The sequence below is a fragment of the Ursus maritimus genome, unplaced genomic scaffold (assembly GCF_017311325.1).
Source record: "Ursus maritimus isolate PB19 unplaced genomic scaffold, ASM1731132v1 scaffold_25, whole genome shotgun sequence".
NCBI classification, from domain to species: Eukaryota; Metazoa; Chordata; class Mammalia; order Carnivora; family Ursidae; genus Ursus; species Ursus maritimus.
The window spans coordinates 4,204,733-4,230,139 of NW_024425008.1; the positions used below are offsets into that span (position 1 = coordinate 4,204,733).

The 25,407-nt window shown below is 46.5% G+C and overlaps 2 protein-coding genes across 12 annotated transcripts in view; one reads left to right on the forward strand and one right to left on the reverse strand.

The window, feature by feature from the left end:
• WDR25 (WD repeat domain 25) overlaps positions 1 to 4,216 on the reverse strand; it is a 139,928-nt gene extending 135,712 nt beyond the window's left edge. The window contains exons 1-3 of one of the 9 annotated variants that reach the window (XM_040641423.1): positions 4,098 to 4,114; positions 3,036 to 3,221; positions 166 to 1,008 (exon numbers count right to left, since the gene is read on the reverse strand). In XM_040641423.1, coding sequence (XP_040497357.1) covers positions 166 to 1,008; positions 3,036 to 3,050 — 858 coding nt within the window. In that variant the 5' untranslated portion in view covers positions 3,051 to 3,221; positions 4,098 to 4,114. Of the gene's footprint in view, positions 1 to 165; positions 1,013 to 3,035; positions 3,222 to 3,547; positions 3,726 to 3,770; positions 4,048 to 4,088 lie in introns of those variants that run through there. The other 8 variants (XM_008697800.2, XM_008697776.2, XM_008697793.2 and 5 more) reach the window with 8 other exon arrangements.
• A 36-nt stretch (positions 4,217 to 4,252) lies between these two features.
• Positions 4,253 to 25,407, forward strand: part of WARS1 (tryptophanyl-tRNA synthetase 1) — a 32,077-nt gene continuing 10,922 nt past the window's right edge. The window contains exons 1-7 of one of the 3 annotated variants that reach the window (XM_008697815.2): positions 5,297 to 5,314; positions 9,119 to 9,296; positions 10,020 to 10,197; positions 15,303 to 15,516; positions 16,491 to 16,599; positions 22,727 to 22,846; positions 23,370 to 23,552. In XM_008697815.2, coding sequence (XP_008696037.1) covers positions 10,084 to 10,197; positions 15,303 to 15,516; positions 16,491 to 16,599; positions 22,727 to 22,846; positions 23,370 to 23,552 — 740 coding nt within the window. In that variant the 5' untranslated portion in view covers positions 5,297 to 5,314; positions 9,119 to 9,296; positions 10,020 to 10,083. The other 2 variants (XM_040641428.1, XM_008697823.2) reach the window with 2 other exon arrangements.

Below are 25,407 nucleotides of genomic sequence, written 5' to 3' on the forward strand. Positions count from 1 at the left end.
GCAGTCCAGGGTGGGCCACTGAGAAGCCACTCCTGAATGCAACAGGGAGAATTAAAGGAATTTCCAGAAATGTTCAGCATCCCTACCTCACTGTTGTGAAAAACAAAACACCCCAGCACTTTACTTCTAAGAGTCCCTGAAAAGGCAGTTTCACTCAAGTCTTACCTTGAAGGTTTTATCCATGGAAGCTGAGAGAAGCATGTGGCTCTTAGCAAAGACCGGACACCACTGAATGCTGTTGACAGGGCCCCTGTGGCTTCTCAGGTGGAACAGCACTTTCCTGGGGATCGTGGTTTCTTTATATTGACTGTCCAAATATGGCTGAATAAACTCAGACACTCTGGGAGTCACACAGAGAGGAGCCGGGGCACGCCCTGCAGACGGACCCTGGGCCTCCCCATCTTTACTCTTGCCAGTTTCCATGCTTAATGCCTGTGACTGTCGTAGTCTTTTTGGGGTGTAGGGCACGATACAGTCCTCACACCTTTTCCTCTGAAGAGAGTTGACATTTTTACCCGGGGTTTCAGATTTGGTTTGGGCACAGAAGGATGGTTCAGGGGAGTGGTAAGTTCCCCAGGAGAGTTTAACCTGCCTAAAGCGGGCAGCTCCCAGGGGAACATGGCCAGCTGGAATGTGACTAGTCCACAGGGAAGGTCGAGGAGGCTTATCTGTGGGGAAGGTGACATCAGGCTCCGTCCTGGGCCACTGTAGCCTCTGGCTGGGACAAGATCCTGGGTCACTTCTCCAGAGCCGAACCAGTGGGAGACGATGGCCAGCTGGGTCTTCACAAGAACCATGCTCTGTGGGCAGCACTGCCCCTTCTGTCACACCTGCAGCTTCAGATGCAAAATCCTGCCCAAAAGGTTTGAGCACATCAGAGGTGTCTTTCGTCTGGCTGGCAGCATTAAAACTTCCCACGGGCTCAGTCTCAGCCTCTGACTCCGAGTCATCATAAGCCACCAACGAAGCCATTGAAGACACAGTTTCTTGCTGTCCTTCAAGGACAAACTACCTGAGACCAAACAAAGTCAAGTGTCAGAAAATATGCATGGAAGAATATTTACCACCACGTGTAATTAAAAGAAAACATGCCATACCTAGCAAATCCACAATTGGAAAACTCTAAGAATAAACATATTAAAAAAGAGAGCTTTTCTACACACCAGGCATAATTAGAAGATTTAATTTTTTTAAATGAAGACTATGGGATATGTGTGAATAATTTAAACCAAAAATTAGCAAGATCAATAAGAAAACTAAAACTTTATTGAAGACATAAAAAGAGGACCTCACTAAATGGAGATTGGAAGCCTGGACAGAAAGAGTCAGGATTTTAAAGATGCCTTTTGGAAGGTCAATTTGGGCCTTTGAGGGTAGGTCTGAAAATACTAAAATGGAAAGATGTCCAGAACCCACCAAGTGGGAAAAGCATGTCACCCCTACCTTCACCCACCCCTTGGGCTCCAGTGCCTCCTTTACCGACTGTCTAGATATCCCATCTCAACGATATGCCAGTTGGGGAGACAGACCCACAACACAAGACCACGGCGTTCGAGGCACCGGTCCCCCCAATTCTGAAGGTATGGTCCAAATCTGCCAGTTTCACTCCAAACACACACTCACGCAGCAGTGAATCTCCCCTTTCTAAACAATTCTTTCTATGGGGCTCCTGGGTGGCTCAGTCGTTAACCGTCTGCCTTCGGCTCAGGGTGTGATCCCGGAGTCCTGGGATAGAGCCCCGCATTGGGCTCCCTGCTCTGCTGGGAGCCTGCTTCTTCCTCTCCCACTCCCCCTGCTTGTGTTCCCTCTCTCACTGGCTGTCTCTCTGTCAAATAAATAAATAAAATCTTTAAAAAAATAAAAAAATTCTTTCTGAAATGCTGAACCATTGTACACAATAAATTGCTGCCAACTAGTTTCTGAAAAGAAGTCCTTCAGTCTGGAGTTCAATTCTGTGCTTTCAAGAGGAAGTACAGTCGGGAGGAAAACAAGGATGCCCAGCACATCCAGGACAGCAGAGGGCGTGGTGGAGCAGCAATAATAGCCACGCACCAAATTCTGAGATGCCCCAGGTGCCCTACCTCAGTGTACCACAGAGCTCCTCCTCCCCATATGTGGGATCAGGTCAGCGCCAGAGATTCCCTCTGGGTCCTTTGTTAAGCCACTCAGCCTATCACCCAGCTCTTTCCCTAGACAGTAGGTTTCGCATCCCCTGGAATCCAGCCATTTCACCCCATCCACGCCTTTCCCCCAAAGGGTGCCCATTGCCTGAAGGGCTCCACTGCCCAACACATTATGTCATCATTCAACAAATGTTGTCTACCTCCTCCAAAAATCCCACCACCCCCTTCCCTGCATCCTAATCTAGGCAGATAACACCTTCCACACACAAGGCCATCGTCCAAATAAAACTTATATAATGGAATAATTATAAACTAGTGGACTGTGCTCTGCAAACTACTTGGCATTTCTGTTCTCTAAATACTTAGCCTGGTCCGCTCAGACATCTCACCTGTCTCAACTCCTGTGCACAGCATCACACCCCACAGCATGCCATTCCTTCCTGTCACAGGGAACCCACCAGTCCCCCCTCACCAGGATGTCTGTGCTCAGCCATTAAGATGGATTCCCACCCACCTAGCTGTCTGCAGCGGTTGAGGCCGATGGCCAGAATTTAAAAAGAGGTCTATGGTGGGGCACCTGGGTGGCTCAGTCCGTCAAGCATTCAACTTGATTTCGGCTCAGGTCCTGATCTCAGGGTTGTGAAATCGAGCCCCATGTCAGGCTCTGCGCTCATCGCAGAATCTGCTGGAGATCCTCTCCATCTGTCCCTCCCCTCCTCTCATCCAAGCTCGCTCTCTCCCTCTCCTCTCTCTCTAAAATAAATAAATCTTAAAAAAAAAAAAAAAAAAGAGGTCTATGGCAAAACAACGGAGAGCAGTGGGATGGGGGCCCATTAGGCCACTTCCTAACAAGGCAAGGCAGCAAGGACTGAATGAATGCAGGAGGGTGGATGATAAGGCCCCCGATACTACCTGCTTTGCGTACATTTCGCTGGTTGATTCAGCACTGATGGGCTACTCGCCAAGCCCCACAGCAGGCACCAGGAACACCACAGCAAGCCACACAGTCAGCGATGGCCTGCGCTCACCATGTTCACATGCAGTGGGAGAGACAGACCACAATCAAGTGAAATACAGGGTGTCCAGTAGTAAGAAAACCTACAGAGAAAAGTAAAACAGAGGAGAGTAGAGGTGTTGGTGGGCTTGGGGTTGCAGTTTCAGGGCGACCTGAGACAAAAGGTGACATGTCAGCAAGATTGGGAGGAGGGGAGGGAGCAGAGGTGGTGAGAAGCCCTGGAGAGGGAACCAACAAATCAAACGGGGCGGCAAGGGTGACTCAAGGAAAACTGGGGAGAAGAGTGGGAGCCACTGGGAACGGAAACTTCAGAGGAAGAATGTTTGCTGCCTTTTATTTTTCTAAGGCAAATGGGGGGAAAAGGAAAATTTTTCATGGTGGGGGATATCCAACCAAAAGGAACAGGTACCGTGGGAAGAAGCGGTAAGGGCGCTGCAGAAGACAGAACGAGGGGAGTGGCACTGCGAGTCACTAGCAGGTCAGCTCCACGAGGACAGGACTTCCCGTGCTTTGTTCCCTGTTTGGTCCCCAGCGTCTAGAAATATTTGTGAAATGCAGCCTGGGGGGATGGGGAAACAGAAAGTAAAAGAAATAGAATATTCTCATTCAGCAAACACGTCCTGATTACCTACTCTGTGCCAAGCCTTATGCTGCGTCTGGTGTGTACAGAGCTTAAACACAAAACACGAATCCTGCGCCGGAGGCCACAGAGTGAGGAAGGCAACAAAGAGACGACCAGGAATGGGTTTTGAAGGATGAATAGAAGTTAGCCGAGCTGTCAGGAGCTCGAGGTAGGGCGGGCCCAGAGTTCTGCCCGTCCGGAAGGCAGCGGCGATGAAGGACGGGCGAGGGACGGCAAAAGCCCGCACTAAGAGGCGCGGAGCACTCAGGCCGCCCCCGCCGCCGCCGCCCGGTCCCAGGCCCCTCCCGCCCACGGGCCCGCCGCTCACCACACGCACCGGAAGCGCTCGGTCCTGCCGGAGGCCGTCCGGCCTGCACTCCGCAGCCCAGGTGCGTTCCGCTGGTTCCGGGGCCTCCAACCAATCATCCGCGGCCTCCGCCCCGCCCCCACGCGAAAAGCCAATGATGGGGCAGCCTGGCCGGAAGTTGTTCCGGCCGGACGGAGTTTCCACGGACGCCTAGGAGGCCACCCGTGCCTGAGCCGGCGGTGCTGAAGAGCCCGGCTGGGCGGGTAAGTGAGGGGATGAGGGAGGGCGGGAGGCCGGGGCGGCGCCGGATGACCTGGCTCTTCCGCAGCCGCCTGCAGGCGAGGGCCCGGAGTATCCTCCTCAGAGCCCGGCTCGCTGCCCGCCGGGTTCTGGCACCACGAGGGGCGCGGAGGCTGCCACGGCGCCCCCCGCCCCCTTCCTCCGAGCGCCCGCGTCCCCGTCTGTCGCCCGCTCCCGCCGGCACCGACCCATCCTCGTCTTCTCCCTCTTCCCCTCCCCCAAGGCGAGAGGCCCCCACTTTGAACGAGTGTGTGCCACGTGCTGGGGGCTTTGCCTGTAGTATCGCACTCAGTCCCCTCCGCGGTAAAATTAGGCGGCTTCTTTATGCCCGTTTCACAGATGAGGAACCCGAGGATGAAGCAGAGAGGTAATGGCACTTGCCCAAGGTCCTGACACGAGAAAATGCCCAAGCTGGGATTGAAAGCTAGGTCCGTCCGACCCCAGAACTCATGCTCTTTCCCACTGCATTGCGCTGCCTCAGTGAGCAGCTGCGGGGAATTCACAGTCGCCTTTCCGCCTTCCCACGATTACATGTGAACAGTTACTCATGTTAATACAGAGGGTGGGGAACGGGAAGAGGGTGAAGAGATTACATGGAGGCCAATCTGGGGTATGGGCTGGCTGATGCAACGACCGGCTAATGTCTCGGTCTCCACCCAGCCCCCCCACCCAGCCCACCCCTGATTGGACAGTCTCACCAAGGAGGTTGGTCAAGAATCTCAAGTGTTTCTGAGAAACTGAGTAATTTATAAAAAAATCCCTACGTGCAAATAGCTGAAGAGTGGGGTAAACAGGAAAAAAAAAGAGAAGAGCCTTTTTCTAAAAAAGAAACTGAAAGAAATAGGGGAAGACTATAAAAGAAGATCTCTGGCTGCTCGGGGCAGTCTCAGCCACTCAGCTGCCCGGCGTGACCAGTGGCCACCTCTGCAGTGCCTCCCACATCCTGGGTATGTATTGCCATCTTTGCCAGGCTTAGAGCTCATCAGCCTTTTACCAAAACGCTGAAAACCTTGGTTTGGGGGTTGAGGGACTGTCTCTTTTAGAATCAAGGTATCGTGCATTGTATCTCATGCCATTGACCCAAAGTTCAGGTGATTCACAGCTTCGAAGGGGAATAGAGGTATTGGGTGAGCAGTTCTGCCTGTTTGGCCTTATATCTTGACTTGCAGCACCTCCGCGTTGGCTCTCACACATGGTCTTCACTGACAAGGTGGGACAGGGAATGGAAAGAATAATTCTGGAACCACTTAACAGAACATGACAATGACTTGGGCCATCCTGAAATCATCTCACAGATCAGAATACGCTGATCTACAATTTGGAGAAAGGGGGCATAAACACAGCCAATTCCAGAGCAGCCGGGAAGAGCATCATTTCTGGATGCCTGGGATACCACTGGCATTCCAGTGCCTTACACCCTCAGCATCCTAATGTGTTAGCTCTCTCATCGTCATACCCAAGAGTATCTAATGCCTGGCTTCATAGAAATGCATGTCTTCTTTGCCGTTTAAGGTAACATGCATTTTATTATTTGAAGGGAAAAATAACCTTTTTTCTCAGTGTTTAACAAAGAAAAGGTGGACATAACCTGTCCCAAGGGTTGAAGTGTTAAAGGATTCCTTGCTCCCCAGAGGTCGTTTTCTTGTCCTCTGGGGACTTGACGGTCCAAAGCCATTGTCAAGCACACTATGGGGCCTGGACGTGAAGGATGGTATCCCACCTCCCGGTAGTGTTCCAGGCATCCAGAAACAATGCTCTTCCCGGCTGCTCTAGAATTGGCTGTGTTTATGCCCCCTTTCCCCAAATTATAGATCAGTGTATCCTAATCTGTGAGATGATTTCAGGATGGCCCAAGTCATTGTCATGTTCTTTTAAGCGGTTCTATAATTCTTTCTATTCCCAGTCCCAAAACCACCCGGTTTCTTCAGGTGCCTGTTATGCTTCTCCAGAACAACGGAACCTTTCAAAATGAGCACAAGATGCAAGATCTTTAAAAAGAGGAATTGAGAATTAATTTTTAAGAGCCTTTTAGCTTTCTCCTTAAAGGTACATTAGGGTCTGCCATGGACTATGCAGTTTTGCTCTAATTCCCAATACTTTTTTCAGAGGAGATAGGTAACTCCACAGATTATAGCTTTGTTTCTTTGTTTTAGATTTTACTATTTGTTAAATAGATAAAACAACTCTCTAAACAAAGATTCAAAACTCTATTTGCACTTCATGCAGTAAACACTAAGACAGTCGTCCATAGAATTTTGGCATCTCGGACCCCTTTGAAAAAGTAACCTGGATATTCTACTTAGAACCATGCACGTACCAGTGTGTATGCAAACTGTTGATGTCATTTCAGAAATGCTGAACTCTGGGTTAAAAACTTCCGAAATTAAATATCATTCTAAAAGTTAACAAATAAAGGAGTATGTCGACCAGATGTGAGGAAAAAGGAGAGCGGACACAAGAAATGGGGGTAAATGGATGGGTGTGTGAACTAAGAGATTCTGTTCTGTTTTCCTGTCTTTTTTTTTTTTTTTTAAGGTTTTATTTATTTGACAGAGACGCAGCAAGAGAGGGAACAGAAGCAGGGGGAGTAGGAGAGAAGCAGGCCCCCCACTGAGCAAGGAGCCCAAAGCGAGGCTTGATCCCAGGACCCCCGGGATCATGACCTGAGCCAAAAGCAGACGCCTAACAACTGAGCCACCCAGACGCCCCTGATTTCCTGTCTTTCAAGAGGTTGCATCACACACACATACACACACGTGCACAAGATTTATCATGTGGATGGGTCCCATGCACCGTTTGCCTCTTGATCATGAGAGCGAGGAGACCTTACTTGCTGTTTCCTCATCAGTTTTGGCTTCCATGTGCTTCTCAAATGGAATTCTGCTTTGGGAAAACATATACTTCCCTACAACAGGGACCCTAAGTGCAGGCCCCATTCGTCTAGCTCAGCCTCTTCAGTTACCTGTCCCATTGCAGGGGGAGATTATCAGTCCAAGGCACACCCAGTTATTGTACCTGGTACTTCCTTTAGGAATTTTTAAGGCTAATGCTTTTGGTTATACTCGCAGACTTCAGAACCTTACTGCTGTCACTCGTCCCCTTCTATGCTAGGTACCACACTTTTGGAAGGATAGGGATAAACCCAAGGGAATTCCAAAGAGAGCGACCAGGATGGTAGGCAGATGCTAGCAGTGGGTAAAGAAACCAGACGTGGGGTTTGAGACCTGGAGAAGGCACCATAGTCAGCCTGGCCCTTCCCAAATCCCAGCAGGCTCAGCACAGTGGCAAGATGCTAAAAATGAGCCTTTGTCAAGTCCACGTGGGTGAAAATCCACCTTAAGCTGGAACAGGCACTTGCAAAGATAACATGAGAGGATATAAACTTGAGAGGGAACATTGAACTGGGTGACTTATGAGATCGATAAATTCAGTACATGTTTGTTGATAAGTTGCTGTGTATCAGGCATTAGAGGCACATGAAAAAGTAAAACCCAGGGCTTGCTTTCACTGTGTGGTGGAAAAGACATGAATAACTAAATGCCGTGTGAGTGCCGTCATCAGGTTACTAACAGAATGTTGGGGATCTCCGACCAGTCGATCAGCTTGGCCTCAGAGGTGCAGGAATCAGGAAAGGCTGCAGAGAAGAGCTGAGGTCTGAATTAGTAAAATAACCTGCAGTCTGCAGGCGGATAGGGGAGAGTATCACATTCCAGGCAGGGGGAGCAGCTGGAATGCTGAGAGAACACATGGTTTAGGAGGGCTTTGGGGTCAGATCCTGGCTTAGCTACACTGGCAGTGGCACCTCAGGGGGCTGTCCTGACTTCCCTGAGTCATCATCTCATCTGCTAACACAGAGCATATACCAAGCCATCCAACTTTGAAGGTTAGACAAATTTGGGATCATGTGTAAAAGAACTGGACGTGATGTTTGATCATTTGTGGCTAGAAGTAATTTTCATCCCTTTGATTATAATTTGATACGGCCTGGGTGTTTTTCCTCTCCAGTGCTAGTCAGAGGTTCTTCCGCATTCCTTCTTTAAGGCCTCCCTAAACTGTGAGCTTTGTTATCTGAAGTATTTATTTCACCCAGCTTCCTTTTTCTGGGAATTGAAGTGATTCTCAGCAAGGAGGGAAAAGAAACTGGTTACTGTCTCATCCTGGTTTCAGTATTATGCTGTCATTGATTTATATGAAGATTAATCTAGGTAAAATTTACATCCTTCTTAAACATTTAACAAAATAGTAAAAACAAACTACCAGTGGGACCAATGCCATCCTGGACTGGTTATTTACCTGTGCCATGACTCTCCATCCCCACAGCAGTCCCGCAGGTGGTGTTACCGTCAGTCCCACTTTACACTTGAGAGGCTGAGACTCCTCACAGTTAAGTAACGTGTAGGACAGTGTTGGAGAGGGTGAGCTGTAGCTGCCTGAGTTTGTATCCCATCCCTTCCACTTGTGTTATCTCGAGGAAGTTCTGTAACCTCTCTGTGCCTCAGTTTGCTCATCTGTGAAATGGAGACAACAGATCTCTCTCCCAGGGTTGCTGTGAGGCTTCAGTGAATGGATGTTAAGGTGTTAAGAAAAACAGGTGTGGAGGTGCTGGAGGTTGGTTGCCCTGGCCCAGCCCATTGTCATTGTCCTCTCCTCGTTCAGGGCCTAGTGGGAAGTTGTAAACAGAGCTGGGGTTCGGCCAAGCCCTGGAGTCCTAACAAATAATACTCATAATGGATTTATATCTTGCTTTACAGTTTATGGAATGCTTCCTTCTAGTTTCTCCTCATTTCTGCTCATAGCAGCCCTTGAGGTAGCTGAAAAGGATCCTAATTGTGCCGCTCTCTAGACGAGGAAGCTGACATTCAGAAAGGGGAAGTAACTGACCCAAGAGGAAACTGATTGTGGCCAGTCTCTGCTCCAAGGCAGCATCAGGTGGCCTGCCCTGTGTCCCACCTTCTTCAAGGTTAAAAGTAACAAATGATAAAAGGTGCAGGTACACCTTTTTCAGAGGGCTGCAATAGTAAGACAGCGTGTAGAATGGACAGGCTATATATCCTTCTTTTTCTCATTTGGATCCCAGAACAAATAAGGCCTTACCCTCATCTTAGATAAGGCCTTGTCCTCACCCCCAGACCTTGTTTAATCTGAGAACAGACCAGCTGGCCAGCAGAAGGAGCCATTTGCTCAGTGACCTGTTGGCTATGGCTACAAGGGCGTGGGACTCATCCCCAGTACAATTAAGATAAAGAGTAAATTGCAGTCTGCCAAATGTTTTTAGCACTGGTGAACTTAAATTTGTTAAAGCACTTTGGTACTTGCTCCATGCACAAACATGAGTCTCCCCTGGGTGCTGGGAACTGGCTGAGGCACACTTGGTCTTAGTCGGAGGGCTCCTGCCCCCAGTGAGTCCTAGCAGTTCCTTCAGTCCTCATGACTGGCATCTGTTCATCCTCTCTTCTCCTTTTTCATGGCCCCAAATTTCTGCTTATACTTTTATTAATGTTATTTTATCCGTGTCCTTTATTTTAACTCCTCTCCAACCTTTTTGGAAAGACGAAGGACTAGGTAGATGCAGGAAAGGTAAAACAGCTGCAACGGCTTGTTAATCAATCCCTCCCTCCCTTCCCACTCTCTTCTCCCCCTTCTTCCCTACAGTTTTGTCTGGACCACGGAGCAAATCTTCCAACCTCCTAGCCAGCTGTAAACCTAGGTCCAGGAGATGGCAGACATGCCCAACGGCGAGCAGGGGTGTGCCTCCCCGCTGGAACTGTTCAACAACATAGCAGCTCAGGGGGAACTTGTGCGGTCCCTCAAAGCTGGAAAGGCGTCGAAGGTATGTGGTTTTGTTGGGTTCTCTACACGTGCATCTGGGCCAAGTCTGAGGTCATGTTACCCAGAACAAACTGTTCTCAAGACTCTGTTCCCTCAATAACTGAGGTATTTTGGCTATAACTGTAAATTCATTTTCTCCTTCATTGATGCATGTAGTCTAAAGAAAAGCCACTGGAATCCAGCAGTCATCCACCCTGCCTGTTCCCAGAAATGAACATTTCAGTCCTTTCAGCTGATTCTCTCTCAGAATCACACTTTTATATTGCTCCTTGTTGATATTCAAGTTTGGGGCTTTAAGTGTGGAAGATGAGTTAACACTTCTGTCAACACTTCCATCCCTCTGATGTCCCATGCACGTCACAGTGTCAGCATTGANGCTCTTCTGACTGCATAAATGCTACTGACGTCTGACCCATTGAGTAGAATATGAGTGTTTTTCCTTTCCTGCGCTGGAGTTGGTATTTGTCTTAATTCCTGTCGGCTCTATGTTTTTGTGTACTAATGGCAGTAACTCTCCAGGCCCCCTCCAGTTAGGTGAATCTCCTCCCGAGGCACTCACATCAACCAGTCTGCAGCTCATCTCCAAAAGGTCTCTCCCAGGACCTCCATCTGCTCAGACAGACTGCTTACTCTCACCATCCACACTGCCCACCTTAGGCCCTCCCCTCACCTCCCTGTTGGGTCTCTGTTTCCTAATCCTGTCTCACTCCTCCTTTGTTTACTCTCTTGACAGAGCAAATCCTCCAGTGGTCTCTGAAAAAATTCATGCCAAATAAATAATTTAGGGAGATCTTGCATGTCTGAAAGTATCTTTATGTAATATTTGATTGATAAGCAAGGGTGGGTATGGAATTCTAGGGGGGAAGTGATTTTTTTCACGGAATTCGGAAGCCAGTGGTCTATCTTCACCTAGCTCCCTGGGTTGCTGTGGAGAAGCCAGAGGCCGTTCCCTTGTTTTGTCTCTGGAAATTTGCTCGAAGATCTCTTTGTTCCAGTGTTCTGAAATTTCTTGGGATGAGTACATCCTTTCTAACTAGAAACTTGCAAGCCTTATTCTGAGAAATTCTGTTGTTTCTGATTTCTTCTCTCCTGTTTTCTCTGTTTGTGGATTTTTTTCCCCCCAGAAACTTATCCTCTGCTTTTATTTTTTGACTTGTGCTTTCCATTTTGTTTTCTTGTTGTTGTTCTTTCAGGTATATTTCCTCAACTTCTTATGTTGCCCTTTTTTTTTTTTTTTAATATAAGTAAGCTCCTCACCAGGTGCCCCTTCCTCCACTTCTAATCCTCTAGTTGCTTTTCATTTATCCTGTTATTTTTAACTTCCATGAGCTCATTTGCTTTCTGAATGTTCCTTTCTTCATTATACTCCATTCTCGTTTCTTAGGTACAATAAGTATTCTTTTATCTCTGAGATCTTGATGCTGGTTTTTCTGATGTTCTCTGTGGGACAGAGGAGCTGGGCTGTGTGGCCATCCCTGACCTTCCCTGCTCCCAGTGCATTGCCCCCGCCCCTGCTGTGCAGAGCTCCCCCAGTCTAGAAACTTGTAACCTGACCTCCCTGGCACAGGATCTCTGGCTGGGGAGGGGGGACAGGGGTGGAGAGCCAAGCAGCTGCTTCTTAAACGGAATTTCCACCTGTGCCCCTGTTTCATAGCCCACATTCACCTTCACTTCCACGGATGCCCCAGTCCCGGGACTCCTAGCAGCGTAATTCCAGTGTTTGCATGACATCCTCCCGTTTGTTCTGCTCGGTCCATGGCCAGGCATCCCGCAACTCTATAGCTTCCAAAATCTTGTTGCTGGCGTCCTCTTGAGGTTGTGCCTTTCTGAAAGGTCTCTCTGCTGTTGTTGCAGGATGTTTCAGAAGTGTAATCCGTGCCGTCTGCATCTTTAATGCACGTGAGCACTGCCTTGTATTCTGCAGTGCCTCCACTCTTAGGTCACTCAGCTCCTTCATCTCCATCACTTCCTCATCCATCACTTCCAACCCCTGTTGTCTCCTTTTCAGAACCCCCCCCCGGGTCCTCCCCAGATGGGGGTCAACCATCTCCCACCCATCCTGGCAGTTTACCTTGACTCTTTGGACCCCAAATACTCCATTCCACGTTAAAAGAAATAAATAGTACTGAAAGAAAGTGATATCTCAAAAAAGGAGTTGGTTAATCACAGGAAGAAGTTTATACATCAGATAGGACTCAGTGGATGAGACTAAGTTATTTTTTAAAAATCTGAAATAAATAAAGGACCCAAATGTTAATCATTTGCTCTTTAAACCCATTTTTGGGAAACTTGACAGTGGTATCAGTGTTGATGTAACATTAAGTTCGAGTAACACTTAGTAAGTGTTTTTAGTTAGCAGTTCTTAGTGATCTCCAGTTATGTTCATTATTAAACAAGCAGTACTTCTTAACAGTTTAGAATTACTCTTCCAAGTGTGTTCTTTGACTTATGCAGTCAGCTGACTCTCAACAAGAGAGAGCAGAGGTTGCATGATAAAGTCAGAGTTAAATGATGAATATTCAGAAGTAAATTCGACCCTGGAATGTGTTACAACAGAAGCACCTGATATTTTAGAAATTCACTTTATGCAAAGTGAATTACTAGAGCCACTTTGGGAACTCTGATACAGTGAGGGCACCGTGGGCTCTTTCTCCAGCTATCTCTGCCATGTGTTTCAGCTGTGGTCCTCAGCGTACTTCTTTGCTCTATCTACTGAGGGAATAAGACCTCCTGCTTTCAGTAACAGCTCGCCAAAAAGCAGGGTGTCTCCTGGGGGGATAGGTCAGAATCTAGGGAGAGACTGTAGCCAGGGGCATGAGCAGTTTGGGCAGGACTCAGGAGCTGACACTGGTTCACAGAGGTTAAGACAGAGAGCAGAGCCTTTTTTCTTGTTCTTTTACTTTACAATAAACTTTTTTTTTTTTTAAGATTTTATTTGAGAGAGTGTGAGAGAGAGGGGAGATCACAAGTGGTGGGGCGGGGGGCGGGTAGAAGGAGAAGCAGACTCCCCGCTGAGCAGGGATCCCGATGCAGGACTCAGTCCCAGGACACTGGGATCATGACCTGAGCTGAAGGCAGATGGTTAACTGAGCCACGTAGGCACCCAAAGTAAACTTTTTACATTGAACTGCATCATTTATTCAGAAAGGTATAGAGCTCATAATCAGCTTACTGAATTTTCACAAAATGACCACAACTGCGTAACCAGCGTCCAGATCCAGAAACAAGATAGGAGCATCTGGAAGCCATCCTCAGGCCCCTTCAGTCACTGCTCTACCCTCCACCCTAGGCCTCCACCATAGATCGTTCTCCCTGTGTTGGAACTTTAGATAAAATCAGATTGTACATAGTCTTTGTTTTGTTTTGTTTTTTCCTCTGCCAGAACATCAGCTTCTAAATCCTGTTTGAGTGTTCTGGTCCATGTTAGATTGGGAACAAGAAGATAGACAAGGCAAGCTTATCTGTCCATTTAAATCGCACTCTAGACTACAGACAGTTTTCGAGCAGGGACACTGGTTAAATGTGTGACTTCCAAAGAGCCTCCTAGTTGTAAACAGAGTTAGAGCAAATAGAGTATGAAATGTCAACATAGCCAGTGATAAAAGGGTATTGACTAGGGGTGCCTGGGTGGCACAATCATTAAGCGTCTGCCTTCAGCTCAGGGCGTGATCCCAGCGTTCTGGGATCGAGCCCCACATCAGGCTCCTCCGCTGGAAGCCTGCTTCTTCCTCTCCCTCTCCCAACTCCCCCTGCTTGTGTTCCCTCTCTCGCTGGCTGTCTCTCTCTGTCAAATAAATAAAATATTTTTTTTTAAAAAAAGGGTATTGACCAAAGTGTACTTCAAAGCAGGCTCATTCTTCCCACGGATAATTCAATAAATCATGCTTGCTAAACATTTGTTGCACTGAGTTTAGGCACTGCAGAAATGAGTAAAACATACTTACCTATCCCTCCCGGGCAAATACCCTATCTCTTATGGGAGGTATATCCACGGAGTTACTGAGCCCACCATTCTAATTCATTGTAATAATGAATTCCAGGTAGTTTCAGAGTTGGAAACAGAAATCCACGTGTGCAGAAGCGCCCCGCAGTGACAGTTCTCTGTGGCTCCGGGGCCGCATCTGACACAGCCGTTCCCTCCGAATGGAGGTTGGTGATGTGTCTCTCCACTTAGGAAGCCCGCTTCATAGAACATGATGTGTACGCTCTAAGTGGGAATGTTTGTACTTCCTTTGGCAAGCAAATTGGCCTGTGTATTCTTTGTGATCTAATCCAGCAAGGCCAGTTACAGGAGCAGAGCTTTGGGGCATAGCATGACTAACCTGCCTAATTGGGCCTGCTCTTCCAGAGGCCAGCCTTCATGGGTGGCTCGTGTGGGCTTCTGGAGCAGGAGGTCTCTACCAGATTTCTAGGGTACCCAAGGATATATTTTTACATTTGTTTTTCTCATGCTTATTTTTAAACACTTAGTATGCAAACACTTTGGACAGCTTGATAAGACTCCAAAATACAGTAATACAACTATTTCCCACTACATCCCTCCTTAATTTAGGACTTGAAAGCCTGTGCTTTTCCTTGCCTTTATCTGCTTCCCTGATGTCTAGAGTTGCTGTTACTGTCCTCAGTGGCTTTATTTAGGCTTCCACAAATACTCATCTCAACTGCGTAGAACATAAAAACAAGGTCCGACGTAGAATTCCTTATATTCAGTCCGGGGAGCTTGTCATACATGTTCTCTGGCATCAGTGGTGTTTGAGAAATCTTTAGCATATTTACTGTGTCATAAATAACAGTGTGTTATGTCCATTTGTCCCACAGTGTTTGTGGTAGTAATCCATAGCACTAGAACAGCACAAAAATAAGACATTCAGGCCCATGACTTGGTGTGTGTCCATGGGCAAGCTCCTTTGCCTCTCTGAGTCTCAGAGTCTTCAGCTGGAACAGCACAGTGACAGTGCTGCCTGCCTCCGAGGGGTGTGGTGAGGCTAAGGAGGGAATGAGTGTGAGGGCATTTAGCACTGTGCCTGCCACGTCATAGCAGTCACGTTTAGCAAAATATTCGCTACGGTGGTATTTTTAGCCTTCATCCTCATTTCCTTTGTCCAGGATGAAATTGATTCTGCAGTAAAGATGTTGTTATCATTGAAAATGAGCTACAAAGCCACCGTGGGGGAGGACTACAAGGCCGACTGCCCTCCAGGGAACCTGGCATCTGGCAGTGATAGTGGCATGGACGCCGCAGAAGCTGAGGAGGATTTTGTGGACCCGTGGACAGTACAGACAAGCAGTGCCAAGGGCATTGACTATGACAAGCTCATTGGTATGTCCTGGGAGCAGCCCCAACTGACACAAGTGATTCCCTTGAGTTGATCCCATTGGTGTTTTTTTATTTTGAATTATAAACCCAGTCAAGCTTCAATGCCAAGAAGAAAATAGATCCTAAAATCTTTTGGTCATGCAATACATTCCCAAAGCGTTCTTTTTAACTTGAATAACAGTGTGAAACTTACTTCAAAATAACAATCTATAGTAGACAGCTTAGTAGAAGTTTCTTCCTTTTCTTGCAGATTCAGAACTTGAGGAAAGGTCTATTAGAATGGCGTCTTTGCACTCATTTCAGTCACCTCTCAGTGGTTAAAGTCAGGAATGGTTTACCTAAGTCTCTCTTCCAGTGATACTGACTGTGGACCTAAAAAGCTGGAAGTCACCTTAAGAAGGGGGATTCCTCACGGGACAGGTGGCTACTGGCAAGCCCCTCCTTGCGGGGCTTCCTGCTCACAGAAGTCCTTACTCTGGGATGACTGGTAATCACCAGTGAAGAGGCATTACTGAGATGTTTTTATCAAAGTCAAAAGCCATTTTCCATAATTTAAGTATAGACCATCAATGAGGGAAAATTCGTTTGAAGACATGTTAATTCAATGCAGCAATTAAAGAATAGTAAAATTATGGTGTCAGTGTCCACAAATTATACTTTAGTAAGCAACTGGGGAGGGGAGATGTGAAAAGTTGCTAGCCAGACTGAATTCTGGATATGTTTCCCGTCAGAACAGCATTTTATTCTATCATTTGTTGCCTGTTTTGCTGGTTGTGATCTCAGCTGTCCTTATTACCATGAAAGACATTTGACTTTGGGTTGAGAGAAGGGACTGGGAGCAGAAGGCCCAAAGAGTCTGGGTTCTTTAAGATTGTATACAATACACTAGTTTTTCCCCTTCAGTAATATCCGATCACCAAACCTCACACCACCTAAGATGGCCATATCTCCTTTGTCCCAATTTTTCTTTTTTCCAGTTCGGTTTGGAAGCAGTAAAATCGACAAGGAGCTGGTAAACCGGATAGAGCGAGCCACGGGGCAGAAACCACACCGCTTCCTGCGCAGGGGCATCTTCTTCTCACACAGGTCAGGGGCTTCCCGCCCTCCTCTCCTTTGAATTCCAGACATGATTTGGAGGCTCTTCCCTCAAGCTGCCTGCTCCTATGGGGACAGTGATAGCCAACCGTCTGAAGATTGGGGTCCACCTTCTGTCCATAACTGGCTGTGGGTTCATGCCCTGTCCCTTCACCCTCAGACCCTTACTTTGTTCATTTATGAACTGTTCACTTCACAAAGTAGAGGTCACATACACAGCAGATGAGATTCATGCCAGATTATGCTCTATAAATCAGGTCATAGAGACAAAAGAGATTAATATGTCCAAGTTGAACATTTCCCACGCGATAAGCAGTGGCTTCCTGAAATCCCGTGCCCTCTTCCTGCTATTGTACTGGCCCACTGATAAACCCTATCAAAAGAGAAACTAACAGAGTGTACCTGGAAGAGACTATCCCTACCCTAGACTATAAATTCTGTGCAGATAACAATCAGAAAATGGGCAGGTTCCAAAAGTGTTCTTGCCATACCCAACCCACAGGTTAGCCCATTTTATTGTCCATGGTAGGGTGGTTCTGTTCTGCTTGCTCTGCACGGTTATGGGAGAGCACACACAGGACAGAACTTGGCAGCCTGCCAGAACACTTCAAATGTCATGTGCAGAAAACTCCAAACCCTGCTCAGCCCTCCTTCTGAACAGAATATGATCAAAGCTTTTTACCTTCATTAAGACTTAATTCACGTTTTTAAAGTATACAATTCACATTTTTAAAGTGGTCTTTAGTATATTCATAAGGTTGTACAGCCATCACCACCACTGTCTAATTCCAGAACATTCTCACCACTCCAGGAAGAAACCCAGTCCCCCTGAACAGTCACTCCCCCATACCCCAGTCCTCACAAACCACTGGCAACCATTGTGTTTTCAAGGTTCCACCGTGTGGTGGCATGTGTTCATACTTCCCTCCCTTTTATACCTGAATAGTGTTCCACAGAATAGATACATCCCATTTTTTTGTTTATCCACTTATCAGTTGCTGGGCATTTGGGTTATTTTCACTTTTTGGTTCTCAGTAGTGCTGCTCTGAACATTTGTGTACAAGTTTCTGTGTGGACATGTGTTTCCATTTCTCTTGGTGGGAACAGAATTGCTGCATCGTAAGGTAGCTCTAGGATTTTCTGAGGAACTGCCAAGCTGCTGTCACGGTGGCTGTCATTTTGCATCCCCACCAACAATGCACAGAGAAGGGTCCCAGGTCACACCCTCACCAACACTTACTGTTTCCTACTTTGTGTTTTTTTATAGCCATTCTAATAGGTATGAAGTGGTTATTTATTGTGTTTTGATTTATATTTCCTTAATAATTCATGACATTGAACATCTTTTCATGTGCTCATTAGCTATTTTTATGTATTTTCCCCCCAACTGCTGCCCCCACCTTTTTTCTTTTTTTTTTTTTTTTAGATTTATTATTTGAAAAAGAGAAAGAGAAGCAGGAGGAGGAGGGGCAGAGGGAAAGAGAGAGGGGGAGAGAGAATCTCAAGTGGACTCCCTGTTGAGCGGGGAGCCCCATGCAGGGCTCTATCCCAGGACCCTGAGATCATGATCTGAGCTGAAACCAAGAGTCAGACGCTTAACCAACTGAGCCACTCAAGGGCCCACCTGCTTATTTTTATATATTCTTCGGTGGAGCATATCTGTTCTGATCCTTTGCCTGCTTTTTAATTAAGTTGTTTGTCTTTATATTATTGTTATAATAGTTCTTTATTCTGGATGCTGGTTTCTTACCAGATACACAGTTTGCAAATGATTACTTCTGTAATACAGATCGTCTTTTTACTTTATTGACAGTGTCCTTTGAAACACAAAACTTTCTGATTTTTATGAAATCCATTTTTTCCCTTTGGTTTCTTTTGCTTTTAGTGTCATATCTAAAAATTATTGCCTAATCCAAGATTATGAAGATTTGCATCTGTTTTTTCTTCCAAGAGTTTTATGATTTTGGCTCTTACATTAAGGTCTCTGATTCATTTTGAGTTAATTTTTTATATGGTGTGAAGTAGGGTCCAACTTCATGTTTTTTGCATGTGGATATCTCGTCCCAACACCATTTTCTGAAGACTGCTTTGCCCCTAATTGAATTTTCTTGGCACCCTTGTTGAAAATCAGTTGACCATACATTTAAGGGTTATTTAAACTTACTAAATAGTCTTGATTACTGTGGTTTTATACTAAGTTTTGACATTGGAAAGTTTGAGTTCTCCAGCTTTATTCTTCTTTTCAAGATTATTTTGCCTGTTCTGGGTCCCTTGCCTTCCTGAGTTATTTTAGGATTAGCTTGCTAATTTCTGCAAAAAAAAAAAAGAAAAAACTGGGATTTTGATAGGGATTGCACTGAATCCATCAGTTTAGGGAGTGTTGCATCTTAAAATGTTAAATCTTCCAATCCATGCACATAGAATGTCTTTCCACTCAGGGCCATAGTTTCTTTCCAGTGGTGTTTTATAGCGTTCAGTTTATAAGTCTCGTACTTCTTTTGTTAGATTGTGGGCATAACGTTGGGTCCCATGAGTTAAGGGGTCAGTCCATAAAGAGTGCCCCCCAGCCTACTTAGATGCCAATCACAAGTCCAGGTTGTCACCTGTGCTTCTGACTGACCAGCTATAAATCAGAGGTTCCCACAGTCCCCTCCTGGGGTTTATTAATTTGCTGAAGTGGTTCACATAACTCAGGAAAACCATTTACTTACAGGATTACTGGTTTATTATGAAAGGACATAACTCAGGAACAGGCAAATGGAAGACATGCAGAGAACAAGGTCTTTAGGAAGGTTTGGAGGTTCCACGCCCTCTCCACGTGCGCTACTCTCCCCACACGTGCACATGTTCACCGACCAGAAGCTCTCCAGACCACATCCTTTTGGTGTTGTACAGGGGCTTCATTACATAGGCGTAATCATTAGTGATTAAGCTCAATCTGCAGCCCCTTTTGTGGGGAAAGGGTCTGATAAGTACCAACCTCTAATTAGGGTTGGTTCCCCTGGCAACCAGTCCCCATCCTTAGGTTACCTAGGGACTTTGTAAAAGTCACCTTATTAACATAAACTCAGGTGTGGTTGAAAGGGGCTTTGTTACATGAATGTCACATTTATGCCTCTTATCACTTAGGAAATTCCATGGACTTTAGGAGCTCTGTGACAAAAACCAAATATATATTTCTTACTATAAATCACAATTATCTCACTTCTCTATAGGAATACAACTGATTTTTGTCTATTGATCTTAAATCCTGCAGCTTTACTTCATTTATTAGCCCTAATAGGTTTTTTTCTTTTTTTGAGGGTTCTCTAGAATTTTCTGTGTGTAGAATCATGTCTCCTAAGAATGAAGGTAATTTGACTCCTTCCTTTCCAATTTGGATTTCTTTTTTCTTGCCTAATTGCTCTGGCTGGAACTTCTAATACAGTGTTGAATAGGAGTGGTAACAGCAGGTATCCTTGCCTTATTCCTTTTTTTTTATTTATTTGGTGAGAGAGGGAACACAAGCAAGGGGAGTGGGAGAGGGAGAAGCAGGCTTCCCACTGTGGGGCTCGATCCTGGAACGCTGGGATCATGACCTGAGCTGAAGGCAGACGCTTAACGACTAAGATGTTAGATTTTGTCAAACTCTTTTTCTGCATCCGTTGAGATAATCATGTGATTTTGTCTTCTATGTAATATAGTGTATCACATTGATGCATTTTTGTATGTTGAACCAACTTTGCATGCCTGGGACAAATCCCACTTGATCATGGTGTATCATCCTTTTTACTTGTTGCTGGATTTGGTGTGTGAGTTGCTGAGGATGTTTTTGTCTGTATTCATAAGGGTCTGTAGTTTTCTGTTGATGTCTTTGCTTGGGGTGTCAGGATATCCTGGCCTCGGGATAAGTTTGCAGGTAATCCCTCTTCAATTTTTTTGGGAGGATTTATGAAGGATTGTTGTTAATTTTTTTTTAAGGATTTATCCATTCATTTTAGAGATGGAGAGAGCATGAGCCAGGGGGGAGGAGCAGAGGGAGAGGGACAAACAGATTCCCCGCTGAGCCTGACACAGGGCCCAACCCCAGGACCCCGAGATCATGACCTGAGCCGAAATCAAGTCAGATGTTTAACTGACTGCACCACCCAGCACCCCTGTTAATTGTTTTTTAATATTTGATAAAATTCACCATGAAGCCATCTGGTCCCAGGCTTTTCTTTGTGGATCATTTTTTGATTGCTACTTCAATTTCTTTGTTATAGATCCGTTCAGATTTTCTCTTTCTTTTGGAGTCAGTTTGCTAGTTGTTTCTCTCCAATAATTGGTCTTTTTCATCAGGGTTGTGGGCATACGCTTGTTCCTAGTATTCCTTTGTAATCCTTTTTATTCCTGTAAAATCAGTAGTAATGTCCCTTTTTTCATTCCTGACTTTGGTAGAGTCTTCATTTTTTTTCCCCTCTTGGTCACTTTAGCTCAAGGTTTACCAATTTTGTTGATCTTAAGTCAAAACTTTTTATCTTGGGGCAACTGGGTGACTCAGTCAGTTAAGCATCTGCCTTCGGCTCAGGTCTTGATGGGAGTCTCTTTCTCCCTCTCCCTGTGCCCCTCCCCCTGCTCCTCTCTCACTCACTCTCTCTCAAATAAATGAAATCTTTAAAAAAAAAATTTTTAGTCTCAGCACTTGACAGTCCTTCTTGCCCATGCACCTTACTTTATTTACTTCAGTATAGTAACCCTATAGGCGCTTGGCTTAGGGCGTCATAGGACTTGCAGCTTTTGGCCATTCACAGATTTGAGAATGCCCCTCTGTCTAATTTTATCATCTGTAAAGTAGGGAATTAGCTGGCGAGCTGCAAACTGTGGGCTTTGACTAGGCTCCCTCACCTGCCGGAAGCCATTCTCACAAAGCTGAGCTCTGAGTGCTTACCTGAGTCCATCATCTGCACCGCTCGAGAGCGCCTTGCCCCCAGGGCAGCACGTGGGCGAAGGCTCTCAGAGACTTGAAGAACAGCTCAGGGGACAGCTGCATTTTTTTTCTCTCCTATAAACCCATAAAAGTTTGATTTGGTTAATTGTGAGAACCAAAGAAGGACTCTTTCTTCCAAAATTAAGTTTAATTCTTTCCTTATTTCAAAAGCAGTATATTATTGGTCCCTGTAGGAGAAAAATAAAATAAATAAAATTAAATTAAAAAATGAAATCTCAACACAAAGAAACAATTCCCATAATCCCATGAGCCCAGAGAGGAGCACTGTTAACCCTTGATGTGGGGTATGAGGAGGAGTCACTTTTTAGAATACTCGTGTGGGGTCTCCTACTCGGACCCCTGAAAAAGGTCCTCTTTTATTTGGGGACACTTTGTCCAGAAACAAAGAACATTTGCACCCTTGAGTAGTGGTTTCACACCCTGGCGAACTTTGTGATCACTGAGGGAGCTTTTTAAAAATAACAGATTCCCAGACGTCACCCAAACCCACTGAATCAGAATTTCTGAAGGTGGGACCCAGGCAGAGGTAATGCGACCAGGTGATTCTGACGCATAGCCAGGAAGGAGAACCCTTCATGTCATCGTCTGTGGACCGCAGTCCCGGAGACAGGTGGATGAGTCCAGAATGACGCCCAGCTGAAGACACTTGGTCCCAGCCTGGCTGAGGAAGCCCAAGTGAGATTTCCAGCTAGGGACTTCCCCTCCACACTCCTAGGAGTTCTTTCTAACTCCTGTCCCTGAGTCAGGACTGTGTGGAACCCTGCAGTCTCCCCGGTCTAGATCTCCAGAGTCTCCAGGCTAGGGGTTCTGACCAAGGATTGTGTAGTTTCAGCTTGGTGTCATTCCCAGGAACAGGTGTAAAGTAGATGGTGTGTGGATGTTGGTATTTGAAGTTTCTGAAGGGCTTACATTGGCTGCCCAACCGTATCCCTCTTTCATTCCAGACCTGCATGTCTTTTACTTTAAAACAATCACAGGAGAAAGAAATCATATTGGTAGACGTTTCCTGTCATTTTTCTAATATGGGCACCATGGGTAACAAATTCTAATCGTTGTGTTGTGTTTTCTCTGTCTTGTCCAAGTGAGCATTAGTGCTTTAGTGTTTCTCTCAGTGTTTCACACCATTTCCTTTTCTCCTTTTTCCTTTAGAGATGTGAACCAAATTCTTGATGCCTATGAAAACAAGAAGCCATTTTATCTGTATACAGGCAGGGGCCCCTCTTCTGAAGCAATGCATGTAGGTCACCTCATCCCATTTATTTTCACAAAGTAAGTATTGTATCGTATGTCTTTTTTCCCTTTTATTAGTGAATTAGGAATGTTAGTTATCAATCATGTCAGAATGACAGGACAGTCCTAGTTGTATTTGTTAAACGAGGTATGAGGGGACTGGTGCCGTTGTGGCTTTGGTTCCCTCTGTTTCCAGTGTCACGTTAGAAAGCGTGGTATGATGGAGCAAGCACGGCTTTGGAGTCAGCCTGTCTGTCTCCTCCTGTCCCTGTCCCTGTGACCGTAGCAGTCAATTCCCTGAGCCACCTTTTCTACGTCTGCAGGAGGGGACTGATAACACGTACCTCCTAAAACCATCGCCAGGCTGCAAAATCGCGTAGATCAGCTCGCACGGAGCAGAACACAGGGCCTTCTGCACTGCTGAGTGTCGTAGCCCAGCTTCACGGCTTAAGATTGTGTGATTGGATAGACAAAGTTTTGACACACATTCTCAGTAGGAGCTGTGTGTTCAGATGCAGAACAGGGAAGTGAGATGACAGCCTTCTTCCCGCGTGTCTCGCAGGTGGCTGCAGGATGTGTTTAACGTGCCCTTGGTCATCCAGATGACGGATGATGAGAAGTACCTGTGGAAGGACCTGACCCTGGACCAGGCCTATGGCTATGCCGTGGAGAACGCCAAGGACATCATTGCCTGCGGCTTTGACATCAACAAGACTTTCATCTTCTCCGACCTCGACTACATGGGGTAAGGAGTGCGTGGCTGCATGTCCTTAAGATCTGGAGAACGTTTTCCTTCCTTTCTGACATGTCGGGATGTGGTTTCTTGGTCTCTTTCACCAGCTGAGGTTTCCAGCCCCAGCTTGAGACGGAATTGTATTTTCCCTCCAGGGAGAGTCAGTTTGCTGGGTTAGGGTCTTTCTCTTTCTTGGAGTACCTTTTTCCTCACAGAGAAAAGACTGGCTGGCACACGGTCCCCTCACAGTCCAGTTCTTTAAATCGGCCACTCCGTAGCTGAAATATTGCATTCAGAAAACCCTTGTATTGAAGCTTTTTTTTTTTTTTTTAAGACTTCATTTATATGTCAGAGAGAGAGTACTAGAGAGCAAGCGTAAGCAGGGGGAGCAGCAGGCAGAGGGAGAAGCAGGCTCCCGCTGAGCAAGGAGCCCAGTGCGGGACTTGATCCGGGATCAGAAGCCACAGCGGCACCAGTCCCCTCATACCTGGGATCGCAACCGGAGCGAAAAGCAAACGCTTCACCAACTGAGCCACCCAGGTGTCCCCAAATTGAAACTTCTGAGGTTTTCTTCATCCCAAATGACTACCAAGAACTGTGTTAGAAAAATAAGACTCTGGGGTGCCTGGGTGGCACAGCGGTTGGGCGTCTGCCTTCGGCTCAGGGCGTGATCCCAGCGTTATGGGATCGAGCCCCACATCAGGCTCCTCCGCTAGGAGCCTGCTTCTTCCTCTCCCACTCCCCCTGCTTGTGTTCCCTCTCTCGCTGGCTGTCTCTATCTCTGTCAAATAAATAAATAAAATCTTTAAAAAAAAAAAAAGAAAGAAAGAAAAATAAGACTCTGTCACGTGTCCCAGTAAGAATATGTTGTTCTGCTCAGCAAGTACTTCCTGAGCACCTGAGATGCAGTGCTCCCCCCAAGGCTCTGGCGGTCCCCAGGAATGTAAGGGGTGTGGCCCCTGTCACTGAGGGCTCGTCGCCGGGCCAGGACAGGGTGCAGCAAAGCACGGGATGGACTGTGTTCAACTGAGTGTGGAGGAGCTTATTACCGTTTCCCCAGAATGTCCCCTTTATAGGATTGCATCCAGGTGGTGGCTTCATATCCACAGAAATAGTTGCCTTGATAAGAAGTCTGGCCTTTCTGCCAACTAGTAAATGAATTCCTAACTTTTTAATTTTATCTGTGAGGTTTTTAAAATCACTTCTCTGTGGGCATAGAGACATTGTGGTGTCCTTGAGGAGACATGGTCTTTGAAGGAAGAACACAGACCTGGTTTCAAGTCCTGGCACCTCTGTTTAATGGTCATGAGTCGCAGCAAGGCTGGTCAATGAAATAGAGTTACATGAGACCTTAGGAGTCATCATCATTATAATTTGCATGGTGCTTTATTTTCTCTCTCTCCCCTCATTCCTTAAGAAGACCTGATTCTCCTGCTCGCGCACATAGCCACACCCTGGGCCCTGCTGCTCTTTCCAGGGCCAGGCCGAGCTGGCAGCTGCCCAGTCACCACATCCTGTGGTGCTGCCTCTTGCCTCCCACGGTAGCCCCTCGCAGCCTCAGTCCCCCACCAGCCAGCACTCTCTGTGAAGCACAGATGGTCTTGCCACTCTCCACCCCGTGCCGCTCCCACTCTGTCATCATCAGGATGAAGCACTCACTTTCCATGACAGGCCCTTCAGTGATTAGGCTGGTGTTCCTCTCCAGTGTCACTGCCACCTCAGCGAGACGGAACACTCTGCAGTTCCACAGCCCCCCTCTTCTCTGCCCAGAGATCCCCCCCTCTTCTGACCTCACCTGTCCCAATGCGGAGGAGCCCTACGTGGTCTCCAAACACACGGGCAAGCATCACCTCTTCCTGGGAGCAGT